This window comes from Diadema antillarum, unplaced genomic scaffold (genome assembly GCF_040938485.1).
Source record: "Diadema antillarum isolate AM-2024a unplaced genomic scaffold, OU_Dant_1.0 seq00000002_RagTag, whole genome shotgun sequence".
NCBI lineage: Eukaryota > Metazoa > Echinodermata > Echinoidea > Diadematoida > Diadematidae > Diadema > Diadema antillarum.
The window spans coordinates 588,100-601,574 of record NW_027271124.1 but is presented as its reverse complement, the minus strand read 5'-3'; the positions used below and the strand labels follow the sequence as shown (position 1 = coordinate 601,574).

Here is a 13,475-nt window from a genome sequence, read left to right as displayed (position 1 = left end):
TCTATGTTAGTACACACACAGCCAGAAAATTTCGATTGTAGTCAACCATTACCTGATGAGCATGCACTTCAATGCATATTTACCGACATGTGGCTGATGGGTGCTAGTCATGTTTTTCAATGTACCCTGGTGGGCAGGGAATGAAGACCAGTTCAATTGGATGGACCACCCATGTTTCCACATGCTACCATGTCTGTTCCCCTTTCTGTGCCAGTGAGTCAGATGTGCACAAATGTCACACAAATAGCTATGGACAGGATATTACTGAGGCATGCAGAGGGTTAACCCTAATCCCACTGGTTTTCTTGAGGGACTTGAAACCACCGGGGGGGTCTTTTTGGCCCCCCCCTTCAGATCTCGATCATGGATCGCGCGATCCTCGCGAAAATTTGCGCTAAGGTAGAGGCCAATGTAATCTACAAGACTGTATAGTTAGATTTTTCAAATTTTAATGTATGTATTTTATATTAATTTATGCTAATTTATGCAAAAATATTTTTATGCCTCCGCCAACGAAGTGGCCGGAGGCAGTATGTTTTCGGGTCGTCCGTCTGTCCGTACGTCCGTACGTCCGTACGTCCGTACGTCCGCCCCGTTTTGTTTTTGTCGATATCTCAAGAACCGTGAGGTGGTTTTGCATCAAACTTGGTATGAGGGTATATCCTGGGGAGATAATACTTTGTGTGGATTTTAGGGTCACGGGGTTAAAGGTCAAAGGTGACAGGTTATTTTGTGAAAAAAAGGTTGAAATTTCATGTTTTTCTCCATATCTCGCAAATGGTTCAAGGTATCTTCATGGAACTTAGTATATATGCATGTACCGATGGGCAGTGATTATCTAGGGAAGTTGGGGGTCATGGGTCAAAGGTCAAGGTCAACTCCTCAAAATATCACTACTTTCCTTATATTTTTGCCTATAAATAAAAAAATAAAGCTCCAAGACTTGGTGAACGTATTCTTTTCAATATCCTCAACAATAATATTGAAGCAAAAATTTGGCTTCATAATTATTTCTTATGTATTTTATTTTGTATTGAATTTCTTATATATTTCCTCGTTTTTTTTACTTTTTGTTTTTGTTGGGTTTTTTTTACCTAAATTTGTCGCAGAAACTTCTTAAAGCATAATCAGGCTAAAATCAATCATTATTTATTTATTTATTTATTCAGTTTTCTTTACCCAGGGTAGCCCCATCAGTGGTTTAAACACTGTTATCCTAGGGGGCCCTGCAACAGAATGACAAAATATAACAGTTCAACAAACACAAAATAACAAATCAAGGACATTCCTTTTTACATCATAACATCAACACAATATCAATATTCTATATAAATGAAAAAATGCAAAGTTAATCGTTGACGATAATAATACACAAACTCATATTATTTGAGAAAAAATACCTTAACATTAAACAGGAATATCAAAAATATCCGAATTATACCCCAAGTAAGATATGTATGCTCTTACGAACGCTTGAAGAGAGGTGGCGTTTCGGACTTCAGCGGGGAGCTGATTCCAAATACATGATGCATAGTGTGAAAACAATTTTTTTCCGGCTTGAGTTTTAGCTTGTGGAATTATGAGACCATTATAACTTGTGTTTCGCGTACGATATGAATGTATGCTACCAAGAGGCGTGATGAGTTCTTGCACATATTCGGGCATGTTGCCATGAAGTGTCTTAAAGACTGCTTTACAAGTGTTCAAACGCCACCTCTCTTCAAGCGTCATCCAACGTAACCTTCCAAGCACCTGGTTGGTTGGCACTGTGTGATCCACTCTCCTTACCACTCTGGCCATTTTCTTGTGTTGTTTGATAAGCACATCTTTAAGGGTTTGTGAGCAGTTTGACCATGCACAAGAACAATAATCAAAATACGGTAGGATTAATGAGTTTGCCAGGATTTTAGCGCTACTTTCGGTTAGGTACTTCCGCAGGCATCTCAGCAATGCTAGTCGTGTGGCAATTTTTTTACAACATTCTTCAACTTGCTTTTGCCATCTCATTGATTCATCCATCCAAACTCCCAGGTACTTATATTCCCTCACTCTATCCAATTCATTACCATCGATTTCAAGTTTCAGCCGATCAGCAGATAGCAGTTTTCTTGATGTTCCTATCACCATGAACTGAGTTTTCTTAACATTCAACGTCAAACAATTTTGTCTCAACCACCGGTTTACATTGTACAATTCAGTATTCAGCACGGTTTCAATCTCCTGGGCATCATTTCCACTGTAAAACAGAACTGTGTCATCTGCATATAACATTACTTCACACTTAGTTACTGAATTGGGGAGATCATTTAACATAACTGAAAACAGAAGTGGCCCAAGTATCGAACCTTGGGGGACACCCACACATACACTAGTACTTTCCGACAAAGCCCCCTTTAATGAGGTGCGCTGTGTACGACCACTGAGATATGAATGGAACCATCTCAATGCATTTCCCCTGACACCGTACATACATAGCTTTCCCAGTAAAAGTTCATGGTCTACTGAGTCAAAGGCTTTCTTCAAGTCCAAATACACCACTCCAGTTAGTTTACCACGATCCGTGTGCCTGTACAAAAAATCACTGAAGTATGTAAGTACTGTATCAGTCGAGTGGTTTTTTCTGAATCCAGATTGTTCTTTCACAAGAAGGTTGTTTTCAGTAAAAAAGTTGTGCAGCTGGTTGTGGATTAGCCTTTCAAAAATCTTCATGACTGCCGATATTACGTAGATAGGGCGATAATTGTTCGGATCGTGTTTGTCTCCGCCCTTGTGGATTGGGGTGACCTTAGCCTCCTTCCACTCGTTAGGAATAACTCCAGTTACAAGAGAGAGGTTAAAAAATCCCGTCAAATGTACATGAATAACTGGTGCTGCTATTTTCAACAATCTCAAGTCTATCCCATCAATTCCAGAGGCTTTCTTTATATCAAGCTTATTCATAAGTTCTAACACATCATTCAACTCTATATCATCAAAGTTAAAGACACTCCCACGGTGGATTTTGACTGTACCGGTATCACCTCTCCTCTGTACATTATGATCACACGTTGACATAGCACCAAAAGAAGCAAATATTTCATTCAGTTCATTTACCATTTGAATGGAATCACACACATGTTCTCCTTTAATCCTGAGACTTTCCACAGATGACCTACTCTTGGTTCCAGTAAGACCCTTTAAAATCTTCCATAACTGAGCAGAGTTCCTCCTATTTGCAACAATGTTAGACACATAATAATCTTTCTTCAATGTAAATCGAAAGTTATTGACATGATTTCTGCATACACGATAAGCTTTCCAATCTGCAGTCAGACCACTACGTTCCGCTTTACGCTTCAATCTGTCACGCTGATGTGACAAAGACACATATTCATTGTTCACCCACTGCGTTTTCTTCCCTCTCATTCTCATTGTGACAACAGGAGCATGTTTGTTACAAATTGCCAAGAACGTTCGTTTCCATAGGTTCCATTGACTGTCTATGTCTAGCTGTGTTTCAGAACAGTTACGTAATAACTGGGAATTTTCAAGATCATGCAAAAAAGATTGTGCATCAAATCGTTTGAAACAACGAAAAGTAATCATTTTCGACTGCATTTTGGGCCGATAGAGCTTCCGTACAACATACACCAAATTATGATCACTGATAGTCTCAGATATGACCTTATGCTCACAAACATTGTTTGGTGTGTTTGTTAGTACGATGTCAATCAAACTCTTGGTTGTCTCTGTGACCCTAGTGGGTTCTTCAATGACCTGTTTCAATCCATGGGTTCGACATAACTTCAACACAAACTGACATTTTGTTTTACAAAGCATGTCATAGTTCATATCCCCTAAGATATACAGTTCTTTTCCAACGCTTGACGCTCTCGATATCGAGTCTTCAATCAACATTTGATAACGTTATCCGAACTAGGGGGGTGGTAATAATCACCGACAAGGACGGTTGAAGAGTTGCGGAGTTTAATTTCAACCCATATAGCCTCTAATCCATCAATTTCTAAGTCTAATCTACGCTGATACACAAGAGTGTTTGAAATATACAGTGCCACGCCCCCTCCATGTCGATTGCGGTCACGCCTCTCTACTATGAAGCCATCGAAACAAATCTCTGCATCAGTTACAGTGTCATCTAAGAGTGTTTCTGACAAAGTAATAACATCAAATGGCTTATCGAATAACTTCTCTGACAAAAGATCATATTTGCCTAATAAGCTATGCACATTTAGATGCGCAAACTTTAACCCATTCGTCCTAGTTCTAGGGTAACAAGATAAAGAGTCACCGATTGTCTCGTCGTGTTGGCTGTAGTCTCTTTCGGAGTCTGCAAGTTGCTGGGAGTAGATGATCCTTTTTGCACCTCCTCTCTTGGATCGCCTTGTTTTCCTCCGGCGGGCGATTCCCAAGTCGACGATCGTTTGCCATACGGACTGTGGAAGCCTCTGATGTACATATGCAGGGGTGTGCGTGCAGATGTTGGTCCTTCCATACGACAAGTCAGCTCTGTGTAGATAGGTGTCTGATGTAAGACTACCACTGGCTGCAGCTCCTTCTCCCTCTATCGGGCCTGGATTTGGGTTGATATCGCCGGCTTGTAGAAGAAGAGACTGGAAGGACGCGTCAGAGTTGGGATAGTAGCATATCCGTACTCCACTGTACTTGAGAAATGTCCATCCAGTGGTTTTTGGTGGACTGGCTGGTTGCAGTGTGCATGAGGTACATGCTTGTCTGTGGTTGTAGCATGTCCCCACACTGCATAAAAGTGCAAGGAAGAAGAATGCACACAAGTTGCCGGGGTCCATTGTGATTGACAGGTGCTATTGTTCACAACAAAAGAATGTCCATTATACTGGTTCAAGGATGAGTAGCCGTGGTATCCTGTCCATGCAATGTGTGGTGTAGATCATGGCCACTACAGTGCTCAGCTCAGGCGAAGACAGCCAAAACATATTCCCAAATGTTTGGTGTGAAGGTAGAAGCTAGATGTCACCAAAAGTATCCAGGAATGTCCTCGAGTTTAAACCAATCACTCACACCAGTCAGAACATGAGGAAACACCACCAAACAGGAATACGAAGCACAATACAGGAGCAGGGTGCGGGGAGCTGCACTCAGTGCGCTGCACCCTTGAAATATTATTTATATTTCAAATTGAAATATTATTTATAAATAATTCAAATTATCAGCCATTTAAAGTAAAAATGTTTATTTTTATATGAATTAATTGCAAAAGCACAATTTACATTGGATTTGTACACAAAATCATGTTTTTGAGCAATTTTTGGGTCGCCGAATTTTTTTCAATGGGGTGTGGCTTCAAAACGGTATGCCTGGGAGCAACAAATTTGGTCTCAAAAGTTGCACGATACTTGAAAGAAACAATCCATAAAATGTCGCGGCGAGAGCATCATGCGTTGCGGAATAATCACGCGAAACGTCGAGGGGGGCCAAAATGCCCCCCCTGGTGGGAGTAGGGTTAAAGAGCTTAAATCCTCCTTTGTTCACTTTATTAGATTTTTACCAAAACAAAATTTTTTTCTTCTTAACTTTCCCTTCCAGGCCAGTTTTCATTGCCGAACGATAAACGTCAGCTTTACGAATTTGACATTCGCGTTCCCCTCATTGTGCGAGGGCCTGGGATTCCAGCCGGATCAACGAATGCTTATATGGTAGCCAACATCGACATCATGCCCACGATCGTCCACCTGGCAACCGGAACAGCTCCCTCTGATGTTGATGGCTTGTCGCTGGTGCCACTTCTGGTAAGAGAGAAAAAGAAAGAGAAATAGAGGTTCCATGGTTTATACGCCATAATGAGCTTCTCTGTCGTATATCGTCTTGGCATGACATCTGCAATTTGAAAAGCAGATCGTGGAAAGCCAAATATTGCCAAATTTTCCATTATTAAATATGGGTCGTTTGTGTGTGTGTGTGTTTGTGTGTGTATGTGTGTGTTTTCCTTTTGAGTATCATGTAGGGGTATATTGTATTTGTGACAAATTTATTTTGATAACTTTTGAAGTTTATCTGAATTAAAAATATTTCTGTAAGCACCAAAGATCAAGCTTATGGAACTGTTATGTCTTTCAAATAGGACAAAGAAGATCCAACGAGTAGTTTGCTTTGCAGAATTAAGTAATATGTTACTAATTCAGTCTATTTATATCATACAGCACTGGTGTCCTTCAAGACAATACATTCAATTGCATTTTCATTCCTACTATTTGTACATTCTTTGAATAATGTCACATGCCAATGACAGTTGTGTTTGTCAATGAGAATGATAGAATGAGAAAAAAAAAGAGAAAAATATTCCTAGACTCAATGTACAGTATGTGGGACTGATCATACTATTTTACACCTGTAATGGTGCGAGCAGACTCCAGCAAACACGGACATCCCTTGGCGGGCGAAGATCCTACTGGAACACACTGGAGAGGGTAACCTCACCGAGGACAGTCCTGGATGTAATGGAACAGTTGGTCTGAGTTTAAGACTTCAATGATACCGGAGACATTCCTGGTCTGCGCTGTGCCCTCAGTGCTTACATTTGACATGCATCCCTCCACTGCAGTTTAAATGTGACATCAAAAATACAGTGTTGTTACGTTTTATCATATAACAAATGGATATGAGGGTGCCCTCTAATCTAAAGACAGTGATGTCATTTTTCAGGTTCTTGTCTGATCCTCAAATGTATCTTTCTCTCCGTCTTTCTGTCGGTCTGTTCTCATCGTCTTTCTCTCGATCTCTCTTTTCCAATTTGACACATTGTCATCCGTCTACCTGCTGATTTCTCTGGGCCGTCAATGTCTCGTACGTAACTATGTTCGCCATCTTGCCAAACATTTTTCATATCAAACCCTTTCTTTGTCTCTATTTATCTCTTATCCTTGCCTCCATCCTTCTTTGCGATCATCATCATCTCCGGCGTTGTCAAATACCAAAGGGGTCCAGTAGAGGGAAGTCGACTGCAATTCCCTGGAGGGACAAGGTTCTGATTGAGCACAACGGGGAGTATCGAGCGGCTGGCTACCGTGGCTGTCCAAACACAGAATTTCTAGATGTAAGCAAAGCTTCCGATGTTGAATTTATTCCAGAGATAAAGGGCAGAATATTTCGGGGGGAGGGGGGAGCAAATATCACAGCATGGGGACTAAATGACTTTACATGTGTTATGAAATTTATTCACTGTAAATATCTTCATGAAAAGTACACGGATGATATGTCATGTATTTTTAGCAAGTCTGGATTTGGGCACAACTTTTTTGGCTCTATTGATAAAGAAACATAAACAAAACAATGTGTACTTGTATTAGTGACCCTGATTGGTCGATCTATTTTTGCGAAGAAGAAGAAGAAAAAGAAGAAGAAGAAAGTCAAATGAGCAAACAAGCCAAACAATTTGATTAATTCTGATACTTCAGAATCCATGGTTTACAGCAATTCAGTGAATTGTGCAGTAAATTCATGGCAAATACACTTATAGTGTAACTCTGAGTTAACAGGTTAAACATCATGAAATAATTTTGTATATATACTCGATATAAAGTGGAGTATTAAAGGAAACAAATTTCAATACTGAAATAGATGTGCATCAAATGTCTTCTAGACATAAATTGCTTTAGAACGTACAGTAGTCATGTTTCCTTGCTCTTTAGCAGGTAGTTTAAAGGTTATTCTTGCAGATTTGTAAAGCAGAAGGAAGGAAGAAATTCTCATTGTGCATGCTCCTTTGTGAAACAATGGTATTCTGTGTCTTAATAATCTATAAAGTGAACATGCTGTGTAAAATGTAAGTTGGGGCATTTTCTCCCACACTAGGAGAACAAGTGAAGAGAAATTCATCTTCAACTTTTTCCCAATTTTATGCCACAGTGGATGCCTAGATTAACAAGTTTTTGAATCATGTGTTGAAACAACAACAACAACAACAAATGTCTTGCAAATCATTGATTTTCACAAAAAAGAAAATATATGAACTTATTTGTTTTGTAATTATTATGTTTTCTGTAATTCAACAATGTGTTTTTCAGAGATTTGGTCTGAAAATAGGAAAAACCTGAAAAAGTTATTTCAATTATGAATAATATTGACCATAATTCTTTTAAAGCTTGCAAAATGCATCACAGCTTTTTAGTGCCCTAATATCACTTTCATGCATGATTTAGCACACATATTTGCTGTTGCCATTTGCTATGTCACCATCGGTGTCTTTTAGTGACTACATATATTTTACCTATTATTTTTTTTTTGTTTTGCTCAGTTATCTGCTTTTTCTTTTACTGCTGCCATGTATTCCTGTTATTGTTTTTTTTTTTTTCATTCATCACAAATGACACTACACATACATCATTGGTCTTCTATGTTGCTGATTCATTCATATCATGTATCGGGCCCTTTAGATATTTAGGCCCTGTACATGTCAGTATAATCTTAGTCGTATACACTGATGTGTTTGCTATTAAAAATTACTGTCAGTATGAAACAGTTTCTTAATAGATTATGAATATATTCTTTTTATGGCCAGTCTTTGAACTGTTAGCAAGAACAAAATTATGTAATGTGTATTTTTTTCCCCTCTCCTTTCACTTATTCTAAGCAAGTCTTTGCCAGGAAAAAAAAAAGAATGTCCAAGTAGATATGGTTTAATTTCATTGCTTGAGTGCTGGTGCACATGATATCTGCTTTTGTGGTGCTAGAGGCAAATCACGTTTTCTTTTCTTTTGTATTTCTCCGTCTGCACTTGCCAAATCCTTGCAAACTCTTGCCCCTTTCCCCTTGCCCCGCTGCCCATTCCTACTCTCTCCCACTTTGCAATGCCCTGCCAGAACTGCCAACCGTCCTGCGTCTGTGAAGACAGCCGAAACAACACGTACACCTGTCTGCGCAGCATTGCAGACGGGGACAGCTCCATCTATTGCGAGTTCAGTGACAAGGAGGTACAGTAAAGCTATGCTAAGCGGTTCCCAGCAGCCCCACCAATTGGGGTTGCCATAGCAGTGTTGTGTGGAGGATGAAGACTCTACTGCCATCAATTTACAAAGGCTGACTGAATCTAACCTACTGTGTGAAAGAAGAAAACCCCAAAGACTAGATCAAACTAATATTTTTGTACATGTTTATAATAAAGGAGATCTAGACTTGTTAATTGAAGTTTAACGTAAATGTGATTTGAATTCAACTTATGGTTCTGTTAAGCACTGACTGAAATAGAATATAAAAAGTCCATGGGTTAGATTTATTCTGCCTTTGTAATTTTGGGTCTATCAAAGTCAGATCCCAAGGGCGGAGGTACAGAAAGTGGGATCTTGTACCTTGGGCGCAGTTTCCCTCATTCATAGAATTCTTTTGAGAGATAGGATGGCCTGTAAGAAATGAAAAAAAAATGTGAACATCTGAAATGAGTCCAACAACAAAATCATGTCATCCCAGTGTGATATTTAGTTGAAAAATTTATGGCACATTTTGACTCCTCCCACCCCACCCCACCCCCACCCCCAGTTCCACCCTACCCCACCCCCAGTTCCACCCTAACCCCAATTTCTAACATTTAACATGTTGGAATATCAAAAGGAAGATGCTCTACCTTTCGTCTCTCCTTCAACCTCATGAGCGGAGAGAGCCACAGACCCTGCCCCATGTCTGCACCCACTCCATCTCCTAACTGACTCCCCTCTATTATTTCTTCTGCCACTGCACCCAAATGCAGCAAAAAGCTGTTATTTTTTTGGTTTTTTAACCATTTTGTCTATCCTTCACTCCATCATACTTTTTTTCTTTTTCCTGCTTTGTTTTCTTTCTCATCTGCTTTCTCATTAGCAAAACAGCTGAGAATTATTTAATACTTTCTCATATTTATGAACTACTTTATATGAGCTTCAGCTGGTTGTTCATTGTTAATTTTAGTAATAACATCGAGACACAGTTATTACTGAAACTCAAAGGTAACTGCATGCAGGTAGGGTTTATTTTGCACAGACAAATCATAATTCAGAAAAAAAAAGAATGCTCCAAAACTTGTCAGCTTCAGTAACTAAATTTATCATGTTTGTTTGTTTGTTTGTTTTTCTGTTGCTCTGCATGTATATGTGCTTCATTTGGGAATTCAAATGACATTTTGTTCCTTACTTTTTCATTTTCTTTTGTTTTTGCTTTGCTTGAAAATGTGTCTCATTGAAAAAAAGAAGAAGCATGAAATAATCTTCCACCCCTATCTTTGCTTGTGAATGTTTCTTATAAAAAAAAAAAAAATGCATAGAATGACCTTTCACTCTGTAGTGCTTGGCTAGCAGGTTCTAATAATTAATATACCCAGTGCTTAAGGAAGAATTCATTGTCAATGCTTCAAATACCACCCACACGCACACACAAGAAGAAAAAACTTCAATACCCATTGCCATCACTGTTTTAAAAAATTAACAAAAAAAAGGGGTTTTTTTCACCCCAGGAGGTTGTGATTCTCCATTTGGTCCTCTTTCTTTTTTCAAGCAGACTTGCTATCCAAGCTGTGTGTGTGAAGATGGCAGAAACAACTCATACACATGTCTTAGGACCATGTACAGCAAAGAGGACTACAACTACTGTAACTTACGAGACAAGGAGGTACAGTCTGTACTTGTCCATGCCAGCCAGCAGTTATGCCACAGATAAATGAAAAGTGCTGGCATTTGTGGCAATGCTAGCTATGGGCAGGAAAGTTATTGTATGGCAGACTTGCTTAACAAAAAAAAAGAAAAAACAATCTTGAATTGTGCAGTTTGTGTAAGCCTCAATTTACAAATGTTATCTTTGGGGGTCACAAAGAGAAATTGGATATTTGGAGCGGAGTGTGACTGGCAATCAATTAATTTAGCTTGCTTTTCAATGCAGTTGTCATGCAACATCTTAAGAATAAGACATGTTTGTTTCCTTTTTACATGGGGTAGACAGGAAGATGCCCAAGGCAATTACAAAATGTTCTTCAGAAGTCAAGTGAATATATATAGCTTCTTGTCTCCGAGATGTTAATGTCTTCAGGACCCAGAGACAGTTTAGATTGATATAAAACACAATAACATACTATTTGCTTGAAATCAGAGAGGGCTCAGAAAAGATAGCCACCTTTATACAATGTTTGTATGTCTTGAATATCTTACTGTGTGTGTGATATGTCTCTTTTTCCCCCTGTTCTGTCCTTCCCTTGCTGACTTATGCTATCAACTTATGTTTCCACCACTCCACTCCACTCCCCCTCCCCCTCCCCCCTCCATTATTTGATCCAATGTCTGTGCCCCTTCTCTATCTGTACCATTCCCATTTAACCAAGCCCAGGCCCATTCCCATTTTTACATAATAGCCATGGAGTCTCATTTGTAAGGAAAACTGCCAGCAGAGAAACTTGACCCATTATGAACTGTTGTGTTCAGCATCTAGGTTTTTTGTTTTGTTTTGTTTGTTTTATCCCCAATGTGCACTGGATAACAGACTAGAGTAAATTGTGAAATAAGTTCCAAGTATATTGTGAGAGTATACGAACAGAAATATGATTTATACCTACAGAAGGAATATTTCATTTCTTCAAGGCTGCATATCTAAGGCACGATTTGCAAAGTGGTATTCAAAGCTCTGTTAAACCCTATAAAGCCCAAGCAATTTTGGCCCTTCCTAGGCCCAAGGGGACACATTGTGTCACCCTTTATAATGGCCTTATTATTTGACATTCACTGTCATATTTGGCACATGGCAACTGTTAAGAATATTCAACAAAGCTAGATTATATCATTATGTTAATATGTCGCCAATTAAAATTCAAGCAAAAGTCACCAAATTTGTTTGAAATTGAGTTACGGTATAAGAGTGGCAAATGAAAATATGGTGGGGTCAGGGGACAATGGGCTTTACCGCGTTAACTATTGTTAGTAGGGTAAGTGAAATAAGGGCTGTCACATATTGAATAAAAATTTCATCAATCTATCATAACAAGATTATATTGAGAGTATTACGATAGATCTGTACTTTTAACTGAGAACTTATAATGACCATCCATGCTTCAGTAAAGCAGTAGTTCTCATTGGCAAGATATGTTCTTTTCCCCTCTCGGTTTAGTGGAATATGTTTGAAACTCTTGTGTGTATTTGACTTGACCTTGACTTAAACCTCCCTTTCCATCCCCACAGAACTTCCAAGAGTTCTACAACATGACCGCCGATCCGCACCAGCTCACAAACTTCGTCGGGAAGCTGGACCCCAAGTTCGTCGCTGACCAGAACGAGAAGCTGATTCTTCTCAGCATGTGCAAAGGTCCCTCATGCAGACAGCTTGTCCCCCCACCCAGACGGGAAGGGAACCCAGCTGACGTCATATGAAAGCCTCTGTCAGATCTCTGCTGTTCTTTCCCCATTAAACCCCTTAAGTTAGATGCTATTCACCCATTATAAAGTCGTGGAGTAACCTCGCTGCCAAAATTGCTGGTCTTAACCTCAATAAACTGGCAACCACAAACTTTAACTGAATGACTTGTTATATGCCAATATTCAGCGAATGCAATATTTCACGAATTTGGACTTCCCAACGTTTTCGCAAGTGGTTAAATTCACAATTGCTGGAATGCAGCAATGAACAGGAGAAATGAGTGCATGCACATTGCATTAATGTCGAGATCAGAGTTAATAATTTTGTGTGTTTTTAAATTTGCAACACCCGACTCACAGAATTCGCAAGAATAAAAACCTCATGAAATGTTTGGCATATACAGTATTTACAGATGAAACTGATTAGATGCATTCAGGTGTGATGCACAAATATTGAGTTTAATATTTCAGCATTAATGGTGATTTAAGGATCAACTATTAATCATACTGTGTACAGGCTTTGCATAATTCTGCAATATGAGTGCATAATAGTACAATATTTGTATATGACCAGAACAAGGACTTAGATTGAGAAAAAGAACATTTCTGTTTTACCTTTTCAAATAATATTAATTAATGATGAGAAGCTTTGGTCAAAAAGAGGTAGCATCAAACCACAAAATATGGTGTTGGGGACTTTTCTAATCAGTTCTGATATTTTATGTTCTTGCCTGTAATAATTTGAGTGGGAAGTTTGGTCCTATAGCAAAGACTGGTTATGCTTCATGATTTGTTTTGATTCATTATCATCACATACAGAATGCAAATGTATATAATCTAGAGGTTCTAACTTTGAATTATCATTTATTCGTGATTATAAGCATTAAAGAAGACATGATTATTACATAATTGGTAGCTGAGATGCACAAGATGTTACTACAAATGGGAAGTTTTAAGACACCTTAGGCGGAATATTCCTAGAATATTTGCTTTATTTAATATTTTGTACTGAAAGTAGAACTTGGTTACAAAACCTACTGACCTTTCTGTCTGTAACAGAAGTCTTTTGTCATGTGGAAAGGAGTAATGCTATTCCTTTCTGGTCTTCAGAAGAAGGTTCATACGTTCACACTGTACACT

The 13,475-nt window shown here is 38.9% G+C and overlaps 1 protein-coding gene across 2 annotated transcripts in view; it reads left to right on the top strand.

Annotated features, from left to right (window-relative positions):
- The window catches only part of LOC139724879 (N-acetylglucosamine-6-sulfatase-like), a 42,953-nt gene extending 30,448 nt beyond the window's left edge, over positions 1-12,505 (top strand). The window contains exons 9-12 of one of the 2 annotated variants that reach the window (XM_071636001.1): positions 5,563-5,765; positions 6,953-7,069; positions 10,498-10,608; positions 12,162-12,505. In XM_071636001.1, the coding sequence (XP_071492102.1) occupies positions 5,563-5,765; positions 6,953-7,069; positions 10,498-10,608; positions 12,162-12,350 (620 nt within the window). In that variant the 3' untranslated portion in view covers positions 12,351-12,505. Of the gene's footprint in view, positions 1-5,562; positions 5,766-6,952; positions 7,070-8,834; positions 8,946-10,497; positions 10,609-12,161 lie in introns of both variants that reach the window. The other variant, XM_071636002.1, reaches the window with a different exon arrangement.
- Positions 12,506-13,475: the final 970 nt, after the last annotated feature.